At 47.5% G+C, this 22,403-nt stretch overlaps 1 protein-coding gene and 1 pseudogene across 1 annotated transcript in view; one reads left to right on the top strand and one right to left on the bottom strand.

Moving 5' to 3' along the window:
• Window positions 1-9: 9 nt before the first annotated feature.
• LOC132646807 (profilin-1-like) lies at window positions 10-10,500 on the bottom strand (annotated as a pseudogene).
• Window positions 7,919-22,403, top strand: part of Tbc1d10a (TBC1 domain family member 10A) — a 30,305-nt gene continuing 15,820 nt past the window's right edge. The window contains exon 1 of the mRNA XM_021652371.2: window positions 7,919-8,204. Coding sequence (XP_021508046.1) covers window positions 7,996-8,204 — 209 coding nt within the window. The 5' untranslated portion in view covers window positions 7,919-7,995. The remainder of the gene's footprint in view (window positions 8,205-22,403) is intronic.

Raw genomic sequence — 22,403 nt, forward strand, 5'->3', positions numbered from 1 at the left:
TTAAGTAGGTTTTTTTTTTTTTTTTTTTTTTTTTTTCATTCAGGAAAAGACAACCCAAAAGGAAAGAATTTTCCAAACACACACAGGAGGGGTACGGGTAGGGGGGGTTATCTGTCCATCCAGCCCCTGCCCCCTGCCCATGTGATTTTGGCAGCAATAAGGGAAACATGGTAATGACCCAAAAATAATGGTTTGTGTGTATATGGAAAGAAGGGGTGCAAAAGCTGAGGGGGGTGGGGGAGCAGATGAGGTCAGTACTGGGAGCGCCATAGGTGAGAGGCCATTCGTAACATTTCTTGTTGATCAAACCACTGTGGACACCTTTGCCCGTCAGCAGGACTAGCATCTTGACAGTCATGGTGACCGTGATGTTGAAGGTGGGGGCTCCTCCGGTGCTCTTGGTACTAAGATCCAGTGTAAACTCCCCGTCCTGCAGCCGTGAGTCCTGGATCATACATTTCTGGCCCCCAAGTGTCAGCCCATTAAAAAAAAAAACTTAACCTGTCTGCCTACCAGGACACCATCAGCTGGCTTGATGCCGTCTTCCCGGAACGACGGCCCACATGGAGAGAGTCCTTGTAGCCCACGATGGCCGAGTTCTGACAGGTCCCATCCGCCATGACAGTGTTGATGTAGGTGTTCCACTTGAACATGGTGCTGCTGCTGGGGCCAAGGGCTGGGCTCAAACTGGCGGGCTGCAGGGAGGCCGAGCTTGGGGCACGCGCTGCCATCCAAACACAGTTATGCTCACTGCAGCAGCCCTCGCACTTCAAGATCTGTTTCTTAACCAACTGTGCCCACTCCACAGTGCTATGGAGCTCTGAGGTCTTAGCAGTCTTGGTGTTTGTATATAAATTTTTGCTGCCATCATGTCTTTCAATTATTTCTTCTAAAAAGTATTATGGGCTGGGGAGGTGGCTCAGTGAAGAAAGTGCTTATAGTGCAAGAATCCATGTAAAAGCCACTAGAACAAGCCACTGAAACCCTTGTGCACAAGGAGCTGGAAGACTAAACCAGAATCCTCCGAAGTAGGCCAGTGAACAAGAAAAACATTCTCTCTCGTTGTCAGGAAGGGCTGACACCCATGGTTAGCTTCTCATCTCCACAGTTGCCATGGCACTCCTTTACACAGATACACACATTTTTTAAAGCATTGGGACCCACTTGCATGCAGTATCCCATAGAACAAGGACCATAATACATGGCGTAGTAGGTTTTTTTTAGGCCCAGAATCGCACATTACCTGATGGGCACAGTGGTAGGTGCTTCCTCTAGTGTGAGCAAAGTTCTTTACAATGCATGTAGTTAATTGTGCCAAGTCCATGTGCTGATCTAAGTTTACAATTTCTGTGCTTTTATTTCTTTGTGGAAATAGCTGGCCTTTGAATATACAGAGAGATCCGCCTGCCTCTGCATCCCAAGTGCTGGGATTAAAGGCCTGTGCCATCAGGCCTGACACTTCTTTTTCAAGCACTGTGTGCTTATTCTTTGAGGTACTGAGGCCAACTGACATGCCCTGGTTCCGAGATGAAGAGTATGTGCAAAACATATGCCCAGTCTTGGTTACTAAGTGAGGTCCTAATGTAGGTCATTATTTTTGGAATTGTGCTATTACAGAGGCACAGGTGCTACTGGGTATTCAGAGGGAGGGAAGTGAGAGCTTGGTGAGCTGTAAACAAAGTGATTTTCTTTTGAGGATCACACATGCTCAGAGATCTGAGAGTTCCCAGTACCTTTTCTTTTTCAGTCCCTAGATGTGATTCAGGTCTCAGGAAAAACAGTCTGAGAATCACAGAAGCAGAATCCTAGTCCTCAACCTACTCCACCTTTCCTCTTGAATCCTAGGCTTAGTTTAGGCAGCTCCTCTGCAGCACCGGTCACGTGGCTCCATTACAGACTGCTAGGCCCTCACATTTGACATTGTTGATGCCATGCCATTCTACACCCTGTGTGACATTTGCTTCTCACCTGGTTGCCAGTTGTTTGCCTAGGGACTAGTGCAAATTCTGACTTGCTGGTGGGCTTTCTTGGTTTAGGGGCCTGAAGCTCTTTGCTAGGCACTGATTGGGCAGCTCAAGAATCCTCTGGAGGAACATCAGGAAGGGAGGGCATCAGGAAGCCTCGGAGAATCCCATGCCCAAGAGCTCCTTTTTGGCATTAGGAACATGGCATTGTGTCAGGGCATATGCCTCTGCAGACTGGCAGACCCCACAGTGCCTCTGTGCTGAGGCTGTGACATGAGGCCAGGAATGTGGCTGGGCCGAGTGCAAGTGAATGGGCCCTTTGATCCGCACACTCTGTGGAGTTAACAGTTCCCAGAACTCCTGAATGAATGCCTGTCCTGGCTCACATTCATTGGATGCTCATTGACCACAGAGCCTTTGGTGGCCGGAGACCAAGATTGTTTTCTGGCAATGCACGTCCCACAACCTTGCAAGTTTAAAAAGTACTTACTTATCCAACATTTTTTTTTTCAGTTTTAAAAAGTGTTTTTTAAGATTTTGTTTCATTTAAAAAAGTTACACTGTGATAACAGTACATACATACATACACTGTTGGGAGTTCCTGCTTGGATGGAAAGGTGTTGAGTCACTCAGGAGCCCGGGAACAGGAACCACACAGCTCTGAGGCAGGACAGTGTCCCCACGGAAGGGTGTTCTGAGACGTGGGGTCCCAGGAACCACACAGCTTTGAGAGGCAGCCTTCTCAGCAGAGGGGTTGCAGCCTTGAGGGAGGACATCCCTGTCTGAGATGGAGTGCTACAGTGTAACAGCTTCTCCCCAGCTCAGGAGCCTCAGCCTTGCTCTGCTGTTCTTCCCTTCTTGGCAGTCACACCAGACAGCAAATCTCATAAAAGACATTTATTGGGAGGGGCAAATCCAAGGGTGGCTGTCTCTGCGCCCCCAGAGAAGAATGGGGAACCGACTGAACAGCAGGCAGGGCTTGTATAAGATTTCTTAGTGGGGGCTGGAGAGATGGCTCAGTGGTTAAGAGCACTGTCTGCTCTTCCAAAGGTCATGAGTTCAATTTTCAGCAACCACATGGTGGCTCACAACCATCTATACTGTGAACTGATTCCCTCTTCTGGCAGGTGTAAATGCAGATAGAACACTCGTATACATAAAATAAATAAATCTTTAAAAAAAAAAAAAGATTTCTTAGTTGGTAGAAATTTCCAGGGTGAGGGTTGGTGGACTTTCAAGTCCTGAGCTTGGGGGAGCACAGGGATTGGTCAGATTTTTCTGGTAGGTTGGTTTGAGCACAGGCAGGGAATTACAGAGTCCTTAAAAAAAAAAAAAAAAAAAAAATTAGGGCCGCTAGGGAAGTCTGGGGGTGGGGTCTGTCCACTTTCCTGCCTTGAGGGTTTACAAAGTTTACAAAGGGAGTCTCCCTGCCTCTTGAGCTGGTGTGAATGGCCAAAGGGGAGCACTTTGGATAAGCCCTCCATTATCCTTATCCCTTCCTTCTCCCAGCAAACACTTCTTTCCAACAAGTTCCCTCCTCGTGTGTGTGCACACGCATGCACGCGTGCGTGTGTCCATTTGCACTTAATTTGGGTTGTGTATTTTATCAAGGGCAACTTAACCAGTGGCCGCACCACTAAGAATATGCCTCCCTCTATTAACTGCACCTAGGGCCTTGGGGAGGGCGGGGCCTTGCGCGCACCGCTCTCAAATCCAGGACGGAATGCTTCCTGTAGGCCTGCCTTGCCCCGCGAGTTAATGGATAAAGCGGCCGTGTCAGCTCCACCTCACAAGTACACACTGCTCACAGTGCTGCCTTTCCGAGGCTGCTGGTTCAGTTGCCAGGAGCCGTCTCAGGTGGGTCACAACCGCCGCTGAGGGCAACTGCACACGCATAATACTACACACACACACGTTACCATTGGGAGGCAAAGAGGTGGCTCCGTGTGAGAGTGCCAACCAAACAAACATGCAAGCTTAAGTTGGGGTGTCTACACCCTAGAAACCCGGAGATCTCGTCACATTCTCTCAGCGCCAGGAAGGCAGAGACAGAAGATCCCTGGAGCAGACTGTCCAGACAGTCTAACTGAATTAGTGAGTTCACTGAGAGACTATTTCAGAAAATAAGGTGGGGTGTAGTTGAGGGATGCTGGACATTAACATGTGGCTTTTCACATGCATCTGTGAACTCCTATACACACCCTGACACCCTAACAGGGTACCTATGTTGTTCTGAAGGCTTTAGAATCAAAGCACAGGAGTTCACCAAGTAATTACTGATATCCTTTTTTTTTTTTTTTTTTTTTTTTTTGAGACAGTTTCTCTGTGTATCCTGTCTGGGTTCGCTTTGTAGAACAGGCTGGCCTGAACTCACAGAGATCCTTCTGCCTCTGCCTCCCGAATGCTGAGATAAAAGGCCCGTCTGACATCCATATTTTTTTTTCAAAAGAGAAAAATGGTGTTCTCAAATAATTTTGCACAAGGACATCCAGTAATTTATTTAGGACAGCCATGAAACAATCTGTGTGTCTTGGATTAAGCTGTTAACCCTGCTGCTACAGTTGTAGGCGGTGGAGAACAAGACAGTTGTGAACCTTAGTGCTAGCACTTCTGCCCACTGCTTGCTGGGAATTTTCATGAACCAAATGCTTAAGAACAACACTAAAGTCTCAAAAAGTTTTTGTTTTGTTTTCTAGGATTTCATTTTACTAATGAGGAAATAGTCTAAAAGAAGCTAGGCACAGTAGTGCATGCCTGGTCCCAACTACTTGAACTTGATTAGGCAGGACAATCGTTTGATCCCAGGAGTCAGAGGGTAGCCTAGGTAACGGACCCTAGCTCAAGGGGGGGAAAGCCTCAGAACTGACCTAGCTCGTGCTCATCCACTGAAGTCTGTCCTGTTTCTGAAAGCTAGGTACCCCTGCCCTGAGATTTCTGGGTATCTGTGCAATGGTTAATTTACACTGTCAGTTTGGATGGGGTTTGGAGTTTTGTTTAGGAGACACACCTCTGGGTGTATCTGTGAGGTTGTTTCCAAAAAGGTTGAACTGAAGAGGGAAGACCTACTGGGGGTGGGTTGGGGGGCATCATTCCAAGGGCTTGAGGTTCAGGATGAAATAAAACTGGAAAAAGGTGGCACAGGCCTTGAATCCCAAGGGTGACATAGTGAGACTCGGAGAGAGACAGACAGACACACATACAAACACACACACACACGCACAAGAGAACAAGCTAACCTATCACAATGATGGATTGTACCCTCAAATTATGACACAAAATAAATGAACCTTGGACTGGAGAGATGGCTCAGAGGTTAAGAGCACTGACGGCTCTTCCAAAGGTCCTGAGTTCAATTCCCAGCAACCACATGGTGGCTCACAACCATCTACAATGAGATCTGATGTTCTCTTCTGATGTGCAGGTATACATGCAGACAGAATACTGTATATATAATAAATAAATAAATCTTTAAAAAAATAAAATAAATGAACCTCCTCCCTAATTGCTTTTGTCAGGTATTTTGCCACAACAAAAAAAAAAAAATTAAAAAAAAAAAATAGTGCAGTGTGTATATTTGCCCTTTCAGGGCTGACTGGTAATGTGTTTGGGAAACAGAACCTTAGGACCAGGATTATGAGGTCAAGCGTGGCCGCTCCACTATCCACTCCAGTTACATCTGGTTCCTCTCTCCTTCCCTGGGGTAGGCACTTTGTGCCTCCTGGGATTCTACGTTCAGCCATTGGAAAGGAGAATGTCCACCCGGACATAACTTAAGAGGATAGTGGCCCGTGCCTGCTCCCATGTCTGTTATTGCTTTCTGTGTGGAAAACCAGAAGCAGTTGGAATGTAGGTTCCAGGTCTTCCAGAATATCAGGTCTCATGGCATCAAGGAAATGGCTTGTGAGTCATTCTAGCCTAAACCCCTTTCTCAGACCCTCTGCAGCCTGTCTTCCCCTTTAGTTATCTAGGGAGTGTCAAATGACACTGTGGTAAACTATGGAATACTGAGCAAATGAGGAACCATCCTAAGAGTTGACAATCTTCAGGGTCAGAAGTAGGATGCTGGGGTTGAGATCGCAAGAGTAAAATTGGCCCAATTCAAATACAAACATATTGTGAGAGCTGGGATCAAGTCCTAAGACTGCCGTAAAGTAATCTGGATCCTTAGGCAACTGACTTCACAGAACCTCAGTTTACCTACCTGTAAAATAGTGCATATACAAAATTACCAAAAGTTTACAAGAGATGGCACAACCAATTTGGAAGGTAATCTGTCAGTTACTCAGAAGGTTAAATGGGCCATCATGATGGCTCAAGAGGGAAAGGCCCATGCTCTAAATGTGATGACATAAGTTTGATACCCAGAGGTGGAGGAAATGACTGCTAAAGCTGTCTGACCTCTGCACACACAGTCTTTTTAGGTTAACCAGAGTTACCATTAAAACCCAGCCTGGCGCAGAGCAAGCCTGTAATACCAGCACTCAGGGAGGCAGAGGCAGCCAGATCTCTGTAAGTTCGAGCCCAGACTGGTCTACAAAGCAGTCCAGGACAGCCAAGTTTGCACAGCAAAACCCTGTCTCAAAAAAAAAAAAAAAAAAAAAAAAAAGAAATTCTCCTCCTAGGAAATTCTACCTAAGAAAAATGAAATGAAAATAATATGCTACTTGGTCAAACAACATTATTCCTAATAGAGAGAAAAGAAAAAAAAAACATTCAAATGATTTTCACTGATTAGAGTATAAACGTGTATATGTCTACACAATGGAATATAATTCAGCCATGGAAAGAATAAAGCACCAGTAAATATTCAAATGTTGATGTACCTTGGAAGCAATAATAAAAAAGCTTAAGGACAGTCTGTATCACAAGCAAGACACGGCCCCTTCTTAAACAAACAAAAACCTAGAGACACAAAGTCATTGATAACCACAGATAATTGAAATGTCTAGAAAAAGCAAATCTATAGGCACAAAGTAGAATAGTGGTTGCCAGAGACGGTGAGGGAGGACTGGAAACAACCTTTACTGAATAGGAGTTTCTTTGCGGAATAAAAATGTTCTAAAATTGGATTACGATGTTTGCACAACTCTGAAAGGATGCTAAGAACCATAGTATTGTGCTATTTATTTGAGATAAGGCCTTTATTTGTAGCTCAGTCGGCCCTGAGTGCTGAGACTACAGGTATGTGTTATCATGCTTGGGTTATTTTACATTTTTATTTAAATAGGATTCAGACTTAGGAAGTATATACTTTAAATAGATGAATTTGTGTCGTGTTAATCGTATATCAATAAAACCATTGGGGAGTCAGGCACGGTAGCCCACACCTGGAACGCCAGCACTTAGGAGACTGAGCAGAGCCCTGGGCTACATAGTAAGTTCAAAGCCACTTTGGAGACTCTATTTCAAAAAACAACACAATCAACCCTCACCAAAAAAGGTGTTGGGAAGGAAAAAGATTACATAGGAAAGAAGAGCTTACTTAGGTCGGTATCATTCTTACCGGGTCTCCCACCAGCCCCTAAGCAGAGCAGCAAGATGGTTCAGATCCCTAAACCCACTAGCGTCTCATCCCTGTTCTTCAAAACGAACGGGCAAAGCAGCCCCACCCACGACCGTTTCGCAAGGACCGGGCCCAGGGAGGCACAGGCGAGCACAGCCTCCGAGGAAGTCCTGAGCCTTCTGCTTGAGAGCCGCAGCAGGTGACACGCCAGCCCCGGGCCAACCCGGAAAAGCCAGAAGAGCTAGTCCAGGTGAGTTTTCGTGATTGGCAGCCAGGGCAGGCGGGTCCCCGGTGACGGTTGTCCTGCCCCCTCACGTCGATCCAGTTGGCGCCGGGCTGGAGGAGGGGCGGAGCCCGGGACCCTCGGCGTCCATTGGGCGCGTGGTGGGAGCTCTCCGGGGGCCGCCCCCAGCTTTGCGGCAGCCAATGGGCGCGGCGCGTGGGCGGGGCGTCGGCAGCGTCGGCGGAGGCCAGGAGGCTGAGACGGCTGAGGTGGCCGCTGGCGCTGTGGTGGCGGGCGCGGCCGGGATGGCGAAAAGCAGCAGAGAGAATGGGCCGCGCGCGCCCGCAACGGGCGGGAGCCTGTCGGGGACCCGGGAGAGCCTGGCCCAGGGCCCCGACGCCGCCACCGCCGACGAGCTGAGCTCGCTCGGCTCCGACTCGGAGGCCAACGGCTTCGCCGAGCGTCGCATCGACAAGTTCGGCTTCATCGTGGGTTCGCAGGGCGCCGAGGGCGCGTGAGTAGCACTGGGGTCTGGGCCGGGCGCGGGACCAGCGCAGGCGTGGGCCTGACCCACCAACGTGTCTCCACTACCTCATCCCCACAGACGCGCCCCAAGCGGCAGTCTACTTCCTACCTACGGACAGACAGACCATCCCCTTCCTCCCAGTCCCCGTGCCGGTCCTCCCCACCCCAGAGACCGACCAATCCAAGGGATTCAAGGAGGACCCACAGTGCCTTCCCGACTGGGGTATAGCCACCAACACCAGCTCCTAGGCTCACCAGGTCACCCAGGCTTTGCCACCCCCTGACGTGGCGCATAGATGACCGTCCCATACTTTCCCCACAGCTCTTCTCCCCCCACCCCCGCTTACCCCACAGAATCCTTGCCTCACCACCACAGAATTCCCCCCCACCCCACCCCACTAAATCTTAGACTTCAGGACTCCCGGCCGGCCCCACCCCATTCCAGGTCACACTAACCCTTACAGCCAGACACACGGACCTCACAAGGATTGACACTGGCCAGCTCCCTCCCAGACAACCCCATCTGGTCACCGACAGTTTCTTTCCATCGCGGAAAGGTCAGAGAGTGTCTGTCTCTCACACACACCCTCTGCCAAAAGTCAGCTTTGCCTATTGTCATAGGCAACAGGTGGGCAGACACTCCCCTTTCCTAGTAGTTCTAGGGTGACAGCACCTTACCTCTAGTCTCCTCTGTCAGCTTGATCAGTACAGGGAGCCAATAGACTCCCAGGCTGCTGTGGATATACACTTCCTTCCCAAATCCAGATCTGGGACAGGAGTAGGAGGGGACAGCAGGGGCCCCACTCACGTAGCATTCCACCCTTGAGCACCCAGGCACCCCACTGGCCATTAGAGAAAGGTGAGGCAGTGGAGTATCACCTTCCCTCCAAGATGAGCAGGCTGGCCTGCAGCCTTCTGCCCCGTAGAACCCCTTTCAGAAGCCAGTCCTCCCAGAGACTGAAGGTGCAATCTGGTGGTCCCCTCGGGCCTCTAGAGCCCACTTACATCCCAGCTGTCTTGTGGTATGTGACTAGAACTGACAAACCTCCTTCCCATAGAGACAGGGCCTTCCAGTCACCAGGGAAGCCCTACTCCAGAATATATCCTCCCTCTCCTCTGACTGGTTGTGACTGTGCAGGATGTCCCCAGCTATTCTTGTGACTTACAGAAGTGTTTAACTGTCTTAAGAAACCCACTCCGTAAAGCTGTCCCATATAAATGTCACTTCCAAAATATCTCTCCGCACCCCAAGAGTCTCTTACTCACCAGACCTCCTCCTCCTCCTCCTCAGGAGGAAAAATTTACAAATCCAGGCCTCTGACCTAGATGGAGTTTCCTCCTACTTACTAGCTCTGTCTCTTCCAGCCCCTCCATACTTGCTCACATTAGGCTAAGCCTAGTCCAGTTCAGAACCGGAACTGCTCATTCTCACCCTTCACTCTGACTTTGTCCTAGTTTCCCTGGTATGAGCTTGTGGAAACCTGGAGAGGATTTAGGGTGTGTTTCAGTTGGGGCATAGTCATCAGGGATTAGGGGCCTGGGAGGGGTGAGATCTTGGGGGAGTGGGAAGGAATTCTCAGTCTTATTTGTGGGGTCTTGGAAGCAACAGCTCAGATTTGCTGGTAAATTTTAAAGCATAAAAATTATTTCATAGTTATTGGATATTTAAACAGGTTTCAGGGTTATGTGATAGAATGAGAAAGGGCCACGCTTAGTGATCATACTTGCTGACTGTGTGACCTTGGGTAGATCTTGAGTCCCTAGCCTGTTTTTTTCAAGGGCAAAAGTAATGCCTATATCTATTGCTACAGAGAAAAATGAAAACTGGATATATGAAAACATTAAGCACCATGCCTGGTAACAAGTGGTAGCCCAAGAAATAGTTTTCTTTCTCTTTCTAAGGGTCTGAAAATGAAGAGAAAAATTAGGGCGTACCTCTGGTATTTGTGGGAAGAGACGCCCAGTGGGAGCAACTCCCTTTGGCTCCCATCCCCAACTAGGCAGCCAGATGTCTATCTTCTCCACCTCCAGCTGCAGACCTGGGATACGGCTCTACAGATGTCCTCTAAATCTCTGGCGTCTCTGAGGCCAAGGCTAAAGTGAGATCCTAGATCTACTTCTGTCTCCCTGCCTTGTTTTTTTTCAGCTTGTTGGTTAGCAGAGTCTCTGGAATCAGAAAGCTTGGCTCTTCTATGTTTACTTTATACTGTGGTTCTAAAAAAGCCAAAAGTAAGTCCCTGCCCAAGGCCATAAGAGGGGAAGTTGTGGGAGGTTTCAGGGTAACCACCCTGAACCTAGTCTCGTGGTTGCGGGCTAGGAGTCCATGTGCTATCCCAGAGAAGTGAAACATTACACAAATGGCCTGCAGCGGAGGTGATGGGGACTCTGTCTCCAGAGTAAAGGTCCATTTCAGACATCCTGGGCCAAAGGTTGTCCCAGCACAGGTCAGTTTTGGTAGTTGCCAAGGACTGTGGGAACAGGAAAGAAATCAGAAGCCTCTTCAATCTGGTGTCTATTGTGTACTAGACTGAAGTATATCATAAAATTGTGGACTGATCAGGAACAGATCTTAGGAGGTTGACCATACGCCTGTAATCCCAGCACTTGGGGAGGCAGAGGCCGAGGCAGGCAGATCTCTGTGAGTTCGAGGCCAGCCTGGTTTGCAGAGCAAGTTCCAAAACAGCCAGTGCTACACAGAGAGACCCTGTCTTGGCAGGGATGGGGGGGGGGTAGAAAAAAGAAAAGGAAAAATGAAAGAGACAGAGAGAAAGAGAGAGATCAACCAGTATAACCTTTGTATAGAAGACAAAACAGAGGCCAGAGAAGCAAAAACTTGCTTGAGATCACAGAGCATATTACAGCAGAACTAGAACTTGGATCCAGGATGTCAGAATCCCAGGTTAGGACCAGCTTAATTCATCATCCATCATTGTGACCCTTCACCCCCAGTGGGAAATCAGTTGGCAGAGAGGTAAAACTGGAGGTAACTAACAGCAATCTGCTGGCCATCACCTTCCCTTGCTTCCTCAGCACTTCTTACACCCTAGCAGTGTAGGAGGCTAACAAGAATGGCCAGGAAAGATTAAGAGCATGTTGTCATTAGTCTGATTAGCCTAGAGCTAGACCAGCCAGGTTTTTTCACCTTTTTATCCTCGGGTCTGCAGTGTAGTAAATGCTCAGTATTTATTAATTGAATGATGCATCCACTGAGAGATATTCCAAGTCAGAAAACTGAAAGTGAACTTAGAGATGGCCACTGTCATACAGATTGATGTGAAACAAATATTAGCCTTTCTTTTTCAGGTTGTTAGGAGAAAAGCCAGGGGTTGAACCCAGAGTTCCCTGTGCTGTCCACTTTTTTGTCTTGTCATTCAGCCTGCTCTGTAGCAAACCTTAGTGTGACTGAAGTGTTCCCTGTCTGCTCTTGAGCACTAGCCAAAGGCAAGAAAGCAACTAGCCCATGAATGAACCTGTGGGTGGCACAGGCACAGACAGAGGCCCTGGCAGCATTAGTTCTGGGTTGGCCCAAGACTTAGCTGGGCAGTGTAACCCCAGAAAGACCAGCGGTTCTAAGCAGGGAAGGTTGGGGGGAGGAGTGATGTTACCTTTCCATCTTTCGAGGGAAGATCAACCTGTCTAATAGTCTCTCTGCAACTGAAAGTTGGTCAGGAGAGAGAAAGGACACAAGCTAAATCCCTGGTGGCTGGAGAGAGAAATCCCCAATCTTCCTCTTCTTTTCCATGTGATTATCAGCTCTAACCTGAGGCTGGAGCTTCCCACCTAGCCTCAATCTGCTCAGTATGTAGGCCAGATGAGTCAGGAGTTATGCTCTTTGGCATCCTGTGGGCATTGGCTTCCTGTTAGGGGAGCAAATGATTTGAGCTAAGCTCAGGGAGAAACATCTGGAACACCAGTTGTTGCCGATTCCCTCTACTTCTTACTAATTATGTCAGCCTGATGACTTTGGAAGTCATAGAGCAGGCTTAATTGGCACCCTTACAGATTGGTCTGTGCCAGTTTTTATTGAGGTGGAGCAAGGGCCCTTCTGGCAAGCCAGAGCCTGCCTGTTTGCTGTCGTGCCACTACTGCCTTTTTTAGTTTGTAAGCTCAAACTATCCACTTCTCTTGAGCTATTACTAGTCCCAGAAGAGCGTGGAACTGGCAGTGAGTGATCTCTGGGTAGTCCATTGGGAAGAATACAACTGTACATGTGGGGCCCTTGACTCTAAATCATGAGCCTTCCCATTTGTTTCTTGCTATCTCCTTTTCTCGGCCTCTAAGGAAAAGAGGCCCTTTTCTGGAACCTCAGAGAAGATTAGACTTGGTAAAGGAGGAGCAGCTCACCAGCTGCTGTCCTGGGAAGGTGCCTGTGTGTCCACTTGTTAGAAACCCTAAGCTGTGGGAAAGAGATAAGTGATTGAGCCTGCTTGATGTTTTGTCTCCCAGCATCTGGAGTGAAACATGACCTAGGGGTGGGGGACAACAGTACCTGACTGAGGCGCAGTCACCCAACCTGTTTACATCAGGGTTGGGGAAGAAAGCAGTCTCTCTCCTAAGACAACCTCTGGATGACCTTGAACATGTTGCCTCATTTCTGAACCTCTGTCTCACCCACAAAAAAGTTATGTTAATACTGACTTTTGGGGCTTGCTGTGAAATTTAAATGAACTGATGTGTGAAAAGAGCCTGGGATAGAGCAGGTGCTCAGTGAATATTTCCCCTCTTAAAGACTGGAGTAGTTAGTGAAGTGATCTATTTCCATCTCAGGCCACAGTGAGGGCCTGTCCTGTGGGCAAGAGAAAACCCTAATGCAGGTGAACCTCACTCCCCGTGAAGGGGTGGCAGTCTCCTTTCTGAACACAAGTGCCTGAAGATCTCAGAAAAGAGTGCCCCGAATTTATCTGATAAATCCTGAAGCAGCCAGGTCAGTTTTCTTCTTCCCAGATGGGTTCTATGGAGGGGAGGGAATCCTAAAATTGAGAAAGTTAGCCTAGCTGTTCACTGGCAAACCAGTACTCCTGCTTGGAAGCTCCCTTATCTAGGATTTTAGGGTAGCTTGTCAACTTGGTTCCTCTGTTTCATCTTCCCTTTCTTCACCTCTCCGACTACAACACTACCCTTCTCTGTTCTCTTCCCAGCTCTTCAGAGGCTGGCACACATTAACCCTTTACTTCTGCTTAGGCAGTTAGGTAGTCGGCAGATGCAGGAGCCTGGGGAGGCCAGCCAAAGACTTCATTTTGCTAGCTTAGCCACTTTAGCAGTGAGCTTATTTCCTAGACACTCTTTTGAATACCTACTCTGCCAGGTGCTGTGATTGGGGCAAGAGCTGAACAAGACATCTCTGTCTTGTTGCCCTCAAGGAATTGAGATTGGTTAGAAGACAGAACCACAAACAAATCTTTGCAGTGTTGAATGATAAAGGCTGTAATTGAGGTGTGCAGCAGCTCTTAAAGAGTCAACAAGAGGAAGCAGCAGCTTTGCCTACAGGAGCATATGAAGAAGTTCCATTTGGTCCCAGAAGGGACAAGCAGGGTCTTTTCGTTAGATGGGAAAGGACTTATGTGTAACATTCCACCCAAAAGTGAGCTGTTTGAGAAGTCTAATGTGCTGAAAGCAGGGGCAGGATAGAAGCAAGGGTAGACTTGGGAAAAGAGGTTAGGCAGACAGCCTTGAATGCCAGCCTGAGTCCTCCTGTGTTTCAGAGGGTTTAGTTGTTTAACATGGCAGAACGAGGAGCTAGATCACAGGTGATGAGATTGTCATGAGAATCCAAGATAGACCAAAAGAGTTACGGTGACACTTGGAAGAAGTCTGTAGCCAAGGGAGAAAGAGCCTGGCAAGTTGTTAGAGCTTGCACTGTGGCTAGCCTTGTGAGTGACAGAGGTGGAAAGGCCTCTTTACAGGGCCAATCCTATAGCCTTTGCAGTGGGCTGCTGCTGATTTAGCTACATCATATTCCCAAGGTGCATAGCTTGGCTAGAATGTGCAGGGCACCTCAAGGGGCTCTTTGTCTCTCTCTAGCAGGAGAGAGTTGGCTGACCTGGCTGATGGAGGCAGGAGGGTGAGAAACACTGAGCTTTGTGGTTGCTGACTGGTAAACAAATTGGATGGTAAGCAAAGCTGCAAGGAGAGCCAGGCTCCACTCTAAGGAGCTAGGAGCGATCGAGGACAGAGGAATCCTACATTAGGGTGACATGGCAGCTGGGACAGGGGATTTAGGGCTTTCGGCATAGCATAAACTGATCAAGGGAGGGCCAGTTTGACTTCAATGGAGTTTCTTTATTTTCTTCTAGCTGGTGTCTGGGGCTGGGACAGGTAAGTCCTGAACCTATGAGAAGAAAGCTCCTAGGGGTACTACCAAGTTTTAGAGATTAGAGATTCTGGCTGGAAACATGGCTTTAAGCTGCAGTATGGGGAGAGTACTCTTAACTAAGCCCGGGGGTATGAGGGTACTGATGCCAGCTTCCCAATTCCCTGTGGTTCATGGCTTAAGTATGTCCCCTCATTCAGTCCCAGGGCTAGCTTCCAGCACTTATGTGAAGCCCTGTGTCAGCCTCTGGATAGAAACCAGAATGACTTACATTCTGACAGGGAAGCCACACATTAGACAAGTAATTACAGGTGCAGCTGTGTAGAGGATTGTGCGGCTCAAACAAGATAACTGGATTAAGAACACGTACAAACAGAGGCTTCTGAGCAGGGATCAAGAGACCCAAGTCCTGGGCCTCCCTGAGCTACTAAGTAGCTGTGTGACCTTGAGAAGGCTAGCTTGGTCTCTCTAAGACTCAGTTTCCCTGCAGAGAAAAGAGAGCTCATCTATCCAAGCACTCTTGAGAAATGACCTTGGAAAAATGCTTTGGTCGTTGTGGTACATTCCACAGAAGCCAGTGCTTCCAGCATACTTCGTCCCTCTTGTATGAGATGTCCTTTTGTGCACAGAACCAGTGACCCTCATGCATGTGGAGGTGTGATCAGATTGAAGGGTGCTTTATCTTTTTCATCAGATTTGTCTTTTTTAATTTGTAAAAAAGCTTCTAGTTTTTGAGGTTATAGTTACATCATTGTTTTTTTGTTTTGTTTTGTTTTGTTTTTTCATTTCCTTTCCTCCCTCCAAACCTTCATTCATGCTGCACCCTTTGCTAAAATTTATGGCCTCTTTTTCTTTAATTGTCACTCGTGTGTTCCTAAATATATAAATAACCTGCAGAGTCAGTATAATGTTACTTATATGTATATGTTTTCAGGGCTGACCCCTTGGTAGGAGATAACCAATAAACAGGTTAGCTCTTGCCAGGAAAAGACTCTCTTTTCCACTCTTCAGCATTTCCTTTCTTTCTTTTTTTAGGGTTTCTCTGTGTAGCCTTGGCTGTCCAGGACTCACTTTGTAGACCAGGCTGGTCTCAAACTCACAGAGATCCGCCTGCCTCTGCCTCCCAGGGTGCTGGGATCACAAGCATGTGTCACCATACCTAGCTTCTTCAGCATTTCTTTGTTGTCTGTGGTTCCCTGTCTAGGGTTGGATGCCTGTGTGGTTTCCTTTTTCTACATTAGTGTGTCTATTGGTCTCAGTGCCATCCTTGTTCAGGTCATGTTTAGACATATTGGTGAGACTTCCTGGGTATGTTTATTTATTTTTGAGCCAGTGTCTCACTATGTATCCCTGGCTGGCCTGGAACCCCTATGTAGACCAGGCTGACTTTGAGACTCACTGATTTCTGCCGTATTCTACCTTCTGAGTACTGGGATCAAAGACCTGTATCACTACGCAGGGCTTTATCTTCTTAGTCTCTGGTAACCATTATGGGAGTAATGGGAAATCGATAGAGTAAGAATTATTTTGTTCTGAGTGTGGTGGCACATGCCCATAATCCCAGCAGAGGCAGCAGGTGGATCTCTGTAAGTTCGAGGCCAGCCTAGTCCAAGACTACACAAGAAAAACCCTGTCTCAACCCTCCCTCCCCCCCAAAATAATTATTTTGTTTTGTTTACAGACAGGGAAACTGACTGAGCAAGGGATAGATCTGGGCTTGCTGGTGGCCACCTTGTGTCCTCTCCTCCCTTTTCCTCTCCATGTCACAGCCCCAGATGTTTACTTTTCATAACAGGTCTTCTGTGTTGTTTTGGTAGCTGAGTTGTTACAAGGAAGAGTACAACACCTGTCCTGTGTCTGCACACACACGCCCTTATATGTTACCCTAAGATGGCAGGAGTGGCTGGCTGTGAGGGATGCAGGTGAACATAGTTCTGGGAGCTCTTGCTCTTTCTCGGTGCATCTGGGCCCTGGGCACTGTATGTACAGAGCAGTCTTCCTAGTCTGCCCTCTGGAAGATGCTTTTTTCTTTTCTTTTCTTTTTTCCTCCTTGCCATGATTTAGAGGGAAGGACAACCTAGAAGTGGGTCTGGGAGAGCCTAAGTTTAAGATACCAGCAAACAGCTGTCAGTCTTCCTTCGACACTTTCCAGGCATGTGACTACTCTGAATCCCTAAATAGGATATTGGTGTCATTGGAGGAGGGAGATTTTAGGAGGGTGTTTAAAAAGCACCCCGTACATTATCTGCCACACTGTAAGAGCTCTGTGTCCTTGATAAATGAGGGCTTTCACACTTTATCTATCTATCTATCCATCCATCCATCCATCCATCCATCCACCTATCTATCTATCTATCTATCTATCTATCTATCTATCTATCTATATCTATTTTTTTGTTGTTGTTGTTTTGGTTTTTTTTCCAGACAGGGTTTCCCTGTGTAGCCCTGGCTACTTTGTAGACCAGGCTGGCCTCAAACTCAGAGATCCATCTGTCTCTGCCTCCTGAGTGCTGGGATTAAAGATGTACTACCACTACCACAAAAGCCAGGCGAATATCTGTGAGTTTGAAGCCAGCCTGGTCTGCATAGTGAGGCTGTCTTGAGGTACACACATACACAAGACAGACAGACTCTGGTCTCTTCCCCCTTACCCCACCCCTTCTCTCACTGGGCTTTTACTACCATTTTAGGGAAGTAAGGCAATATAGGCGTGAAGATTCAGCCTCTCTCATATGCTCTGCTCACTCACCTCATGGTCTTGGGGGTAAGGCCACTTCCACTCAGCTTGAGGTCAGGGGGTCCCTGACCTACCAGGGCAGGTTGGGAATTCCCCATTAGTTCCTTATTGAGTCATTTGTAGCAAGGCCCTCTAACAGCCCTGACTCTAGGACTGCTCTTCCCTCTCTGTAGCCTATGAAGAAAAAACAGAAGTGAGAGTGGAGATAGGCTTGCTGAGAACTTCAGGGCCAGTGTGTGGCCGGATGGCTGCTTGGGGCCAGAACCCTCCTAGGTAGTAGTAGTCACCTGAGGAAGAGTCCAAGTTTGCTTCATGATTACCATCACCACTCTCCCTCTCTGTGCCTTTGTCCTGGCTTCCTGGTATGCCTGGGTGACCCCCTTCATTCTCTCACCATTCCTATCTTAATGCCGTTTCACAAAGAAGCTTGCGTGGTAGTCCAGGCTTCACTTGACTCTTGTCACTTAATTCTGTGAGATGTGGTTATCGTTATAACCCCTGTTTTATATCAACAGAAGCCAAATCCCAGAGAGCTAAAGTGACTTGCAGTGTCACACTGCTTGTGGGTTGGAGTTCATTGAGCTCTAGGCTCCTAGGTTCAAAGCTTGTGTGCATCCTGCTGAGTGGACAACAGGATGCTGAAGTGACTGGTACACTGGCATAGTTAGAGAAGAGCAGAGGGTCTAGCCTTACCTGCCAGGGCTTGCTTGCCATAAACCCTAGGCAGCAATTAGCTTGCTGAATATCTGAGTTTTCTCATCTGCCAAGAGGGGTTAGTAATTGGAGAATGCATCTCCTGGGCTTTGTTACCAAGGTTAAATGAAATGTCAATTGATTGCTGAGCCGGGTCTGGTGCTTAGCAAGTGTCTGGTAAGTGTTACCACAGACATTCAGTTACTTAATTGAATGGAATTGCACTGTTGTAAAAGGCCATCTTCTAGCAGATCTGAGCGGGCCCTGTTCTGGCCTTCAAGCAAGATCTAGAACTGGTGTTAGACTTCAGAGGGAGTGTTCCTACTGTGTTTCATTTGCCTGGTCTCAAAGCAGAGATCAGCATTTCCAGTTTATTGCTGAGAACTCAGGCCTGAGGTTACAAAGCAGATCAGTTACCATGTGTTGACCAAGTGCCAGCCAGGTACTAGGTAATGCTCTTGCCTGAGACACTGAAAAGAATGGCCCGATGGGGCTCTCTAGGAGCATACCTCTTCAAGGAATGCTGCCTCATCAGAGCAGAGGTCAGGTTGGGAAGCTGGGCCTGCTCTGCTGGGCTGCTCACATTCCTCGCACAAGCCATGCCCTTCCTATTAACTTGCGCTTGCACATACTGGGCCTTTTGCCTGGTATGTTCTTTCCTTCTTCCTCAGCCTACCCATTTCCTGTCAGCCTTCAAACCCCAGTTTAAAAGTCAGCTTCCCAAACATCTCCATCCTCACCCTGGAGACTTCTTGCAGATTCCTAGCACCTTTCACAAGCTCTGCATTGGCACTTTGTGTGTGCGAATTATTTATCCACCTAGCTGCCTCTCTGCAACTTTGGCTTCCTCAAGGGCAGGCTCTGTATTTTTTTTCACCTATAGCAAAGCTCTGGAGAGATGTGTATGGAATGCAATGTGCTGATTGTGCTGTCCCTGGAGCAGTTAGAGGCAATGTAGAGATGAGAGGCAGTTTTGAATGAGGTCCTCAGTGGTGAGTGGGAGCCAGTTAGTGGAGGGAAGGGAGGCTTGGGTAATTCAATTGATAAGACTCCTGAGCCTGAATCTGAGAGTCCAGGGTTCAGTTCCCTGCTACCTTTCTAGGCAGCCCCTGGAAGTTTAAGAGTGGCTCAGACTGTGGCTCAGAACTCAAATAAAAGAGAGCATTAAGAAGAAGAAAAAAACAAAAAACCAAATAACCAAGCAAAAAGAAGTGGAGGGAGGCTGAGAGAAGTGGCTCAGTGAGGGGACACCCAGAGGCAGAGTCCGGAGTGAAAGGAGTACTGTTCAAGGGACAAGGGCATTGGAGAGCCAGGGCCTACGATTTCTGTTGGAGAGGGAGGACCCTAGGGAGCCATTAAGAAATCCCAGTACAGAGAGACCTTGTGGACAGTTTGGGCAGTTAGGTGAGATCTATCAATAAGAGTTAACAGTTTGTTAAAGATGGCTTACACATAGATCAGGGTAGACTCCGGGGGTCTCCAAGGGAGACTGAGTTAGGTACCTAGTCACAGGCAGATTTCAAGCACCACTGCACCTGGCCAGGTTTAGGTGGGGAAGTGACGTTTTCTGCTAAGAAAAGGCTCAGCAACTTCCTATAGTTGTCAAGGAGAGATGCCCTGGGGATTCTGCTATCTGTGACCTTTCCCAGTTCAGTGGACCAGAAGAAGAGGGATTACTTGATTTTTGGAGTCTTTAAGACAGCAGGGTGGAGCTGAGCAGAGTGGAGAGCTGGGCAGAGGCCCAGGATGCCAAAGCCAGTGAAGAGTGGAGAGAACCTGTTTACCATTGTGCACTGACCCAGAGCCAGAAGGAGCAGAACCATTAAATGCCTCATGGGAAAGAGAGGCAGGCCCAGCACTTGCCTCCGCTGGGAGTGAGAGAGAGTGAAGCAAGAGTCCCAGGAACCACTGACAGCCAGCTCCAAGGCAGAATGGCCAGGCCACAGGAGGGAGCACTAGACTACTACAGGCATCACCTTTTCCCTAAGGGCTTAAAGCAAGTCACCTACCTTCTGGGCACCGGGCCTCCCAGCTGTCTGGAAAGGCTATTCTTTGTTTGTTTGTCTGTTTGTAGTTTTTGTTGTTGTTGTTGTTGTTTCGAGACAGGGTTTCTCTGTGTAGCCTTGGCTGTCCTGGAACTAGCTAGCTCTATAGACCAAGCTGGCCCTGAATTCACATAGACCCACCTGCCTCTGCCTCCTGAGTGCTGGGATTAAAGATATATGCCACCACACCTTTAACACCCAGCTGGAAAGGGTATTCTTAACCATGTGATATGTTGGGCCTGACTATCAGCCATTTGCACATGCTAACTTACTTCTCCCATATTGTGATTTCCTTTCAGTGAAACCAACTGGCTATAAAGCTATGTGTACTTTCAGGTATTACTATCTTTTTAAAGCAGTGAGCTCTAGAAGTTATCACCCAATGTGTAAAGCAGGTTAGCCTCTTTATCCTCATTTTTCTTCCCAACTCCCCTTCCCTCACTGTCTTTGAACTCATGATTAGCCATACTTTCTCTGCATGTTCCTAATTTTCCGCACTTTGATGGGACTTCCTCAGGTGACTGTCTTTATCCTAGAGACTCAGCAGTGAAAAGTTGTTGTCATATTCTTTTGTCTTTTTCAACTTAAAGTGTAGTGAAAGAGAGTATGACAAAGACAGCGTCTGTGTTAGATCTGGTGTCCTTTATTAGACAGGTTAGTGTCTTAAGGGCAGCCTCCATTTCCAGGCTATCTAATGTGGACAGATTACTTAGCCATGCTGAATGGAGGAAATAACTATTTCTCTAGGGAAATGTATGCCCTGTAGTGGCTCAGCAGAGTTAGTACATAGCCAGTTCTTGAAACATGGCATCTTTACAGTTGCTCCCTGGGCAGATAACAGAACCTCCTTGTTACAGTGAGAAACTGGAGGCTTAGAGAGTGGAGAAGCCCTTCTCTGTTTCACACAGCTATAAAGTGATAGAAGCCAGGAATTATACTTCATGTGTCATAGAGTAAATAACATCATCTCATGGGCCTCTGTTATTTTCTAGGCAATATGGGGGTGCTCTTGTCCTGCTTACCTCCAGGAACTGCATTTGGAAACTGATCAGATAAGAAAATGAGTGTAAAAGTTCTGTCTGCAAACAAAAGTTGTGAGCTAGTTGCCATTTTCTGGCTATCCATAGTATGTGTTCATTCTTCCTTGTAGTCCTGTGTAATACAAGGTGTGTATTGTGGTCCTACTAAAAATGAAGTAGAATTGGGGCTGTAGCTTGATGATAGCTGCTTTTTAGCATCATACACAAGGCCTAGGGTTTAAACCTCGAAGCCAGCAGGTTGGGGGAAAGTGCCAGCCCATGGTCTCCAGCTAATAGATGAGGAACTGAAAGGCATTCCTAGGTCAGTTGACTTCAGGGTGTTCCCACACTTTTATTCTCTTCCATGTCTCATACAGTATCTCTGACAAGTGAGAGGAAAAGCATCAGTCCTGTGGTTTTTGACTTTAGGAAGTATCTGCTTAGGGTTCAGGGAGTGAAGCTTGTAGGAAGCATATCTTCCAGCAAGGATTTAAGGGTTCTGGGCATGTCCAGTATCCTTACAGAGTTTGCCAAGCCAAGGGGTTGAGAACAGAAGTCTGAAAGGACAGGGAGAGAAACTTCCAGGAGCTTTGGGAACTGGGTTTGTGCCTCTGAACTTTTGGAAGCCTCTAGCTTCTAAATTTTGGGAGAGCTTGTAGAAAGTGGATTGTATGACGTGTCACTGCCACCTTGGGCCACAGAATGGCACAGCAAACTAGGTGTGGGAATCTAGGAGCCTAGTTGGGTCTCTGTCAGTTAGCACCTTTATCTTCTATGAGCTTCCATCCTCAGGAGCCAGAGCTATTGGCAAACAGCAAATCACCTAGGCACACCATCTCCAGCTGAGGTTGTACTTGCCAGCAATGCCTATCCATCCTGTTGGCCTGTGAGTAGCATTACACATAGGCAGACTACTCACGATAGCTGGAAGAACACAAGGGGGGAGTTAGACCATCTCTAAGGGCCTGTGGGCCAGGTAAAGCCATGCAGCAACATCTAGAAAAGGGTCCAGTCTCCCCACAGACTCCTGCAAGGAGTCCAAGGCAATGCATGAGTTATGTGACGGAAAGAAGCTCTGGTTCAGCTATGTACTTTCTAGCTTTGTGACTTTGCCTGAACCTCTCTGATCTAAACAAGCCTATTTATTACGCAAATGGAAATGATAGTTAATCTATGAGGGCCCCCTTTCATTGAGCATTAGAGAGATGTAGACAGTTACTGTAGGTAGAAGTGCCTTGTATGCCTGAATATAATACATGTGAAAGTAATGTTGTCATAGAGAAACCAGAAAAGGAGTTACTGCAGAAGCTCAAGACCTGATTCAATTGCTTTCATAAGTGGATACTCATGCTTAGATACTGCAGTCAGTTTCAGAGGATTAGAT

Source organism: Meriones unguiculatus, chromosome 12, assembly GCF_030254825.1.
Source record: "Meriones unguiculatus strain TT.TT164.6M chromosome 12, Bangor_MerUng_6.1, whole genome shotgun sequence".
Taxonomy (NCBI): Eukaryota; Metazoa; Chordata; class Mammalia; order Rodentia; family Muridae; genus Meriones; species Meriones unguiculatus.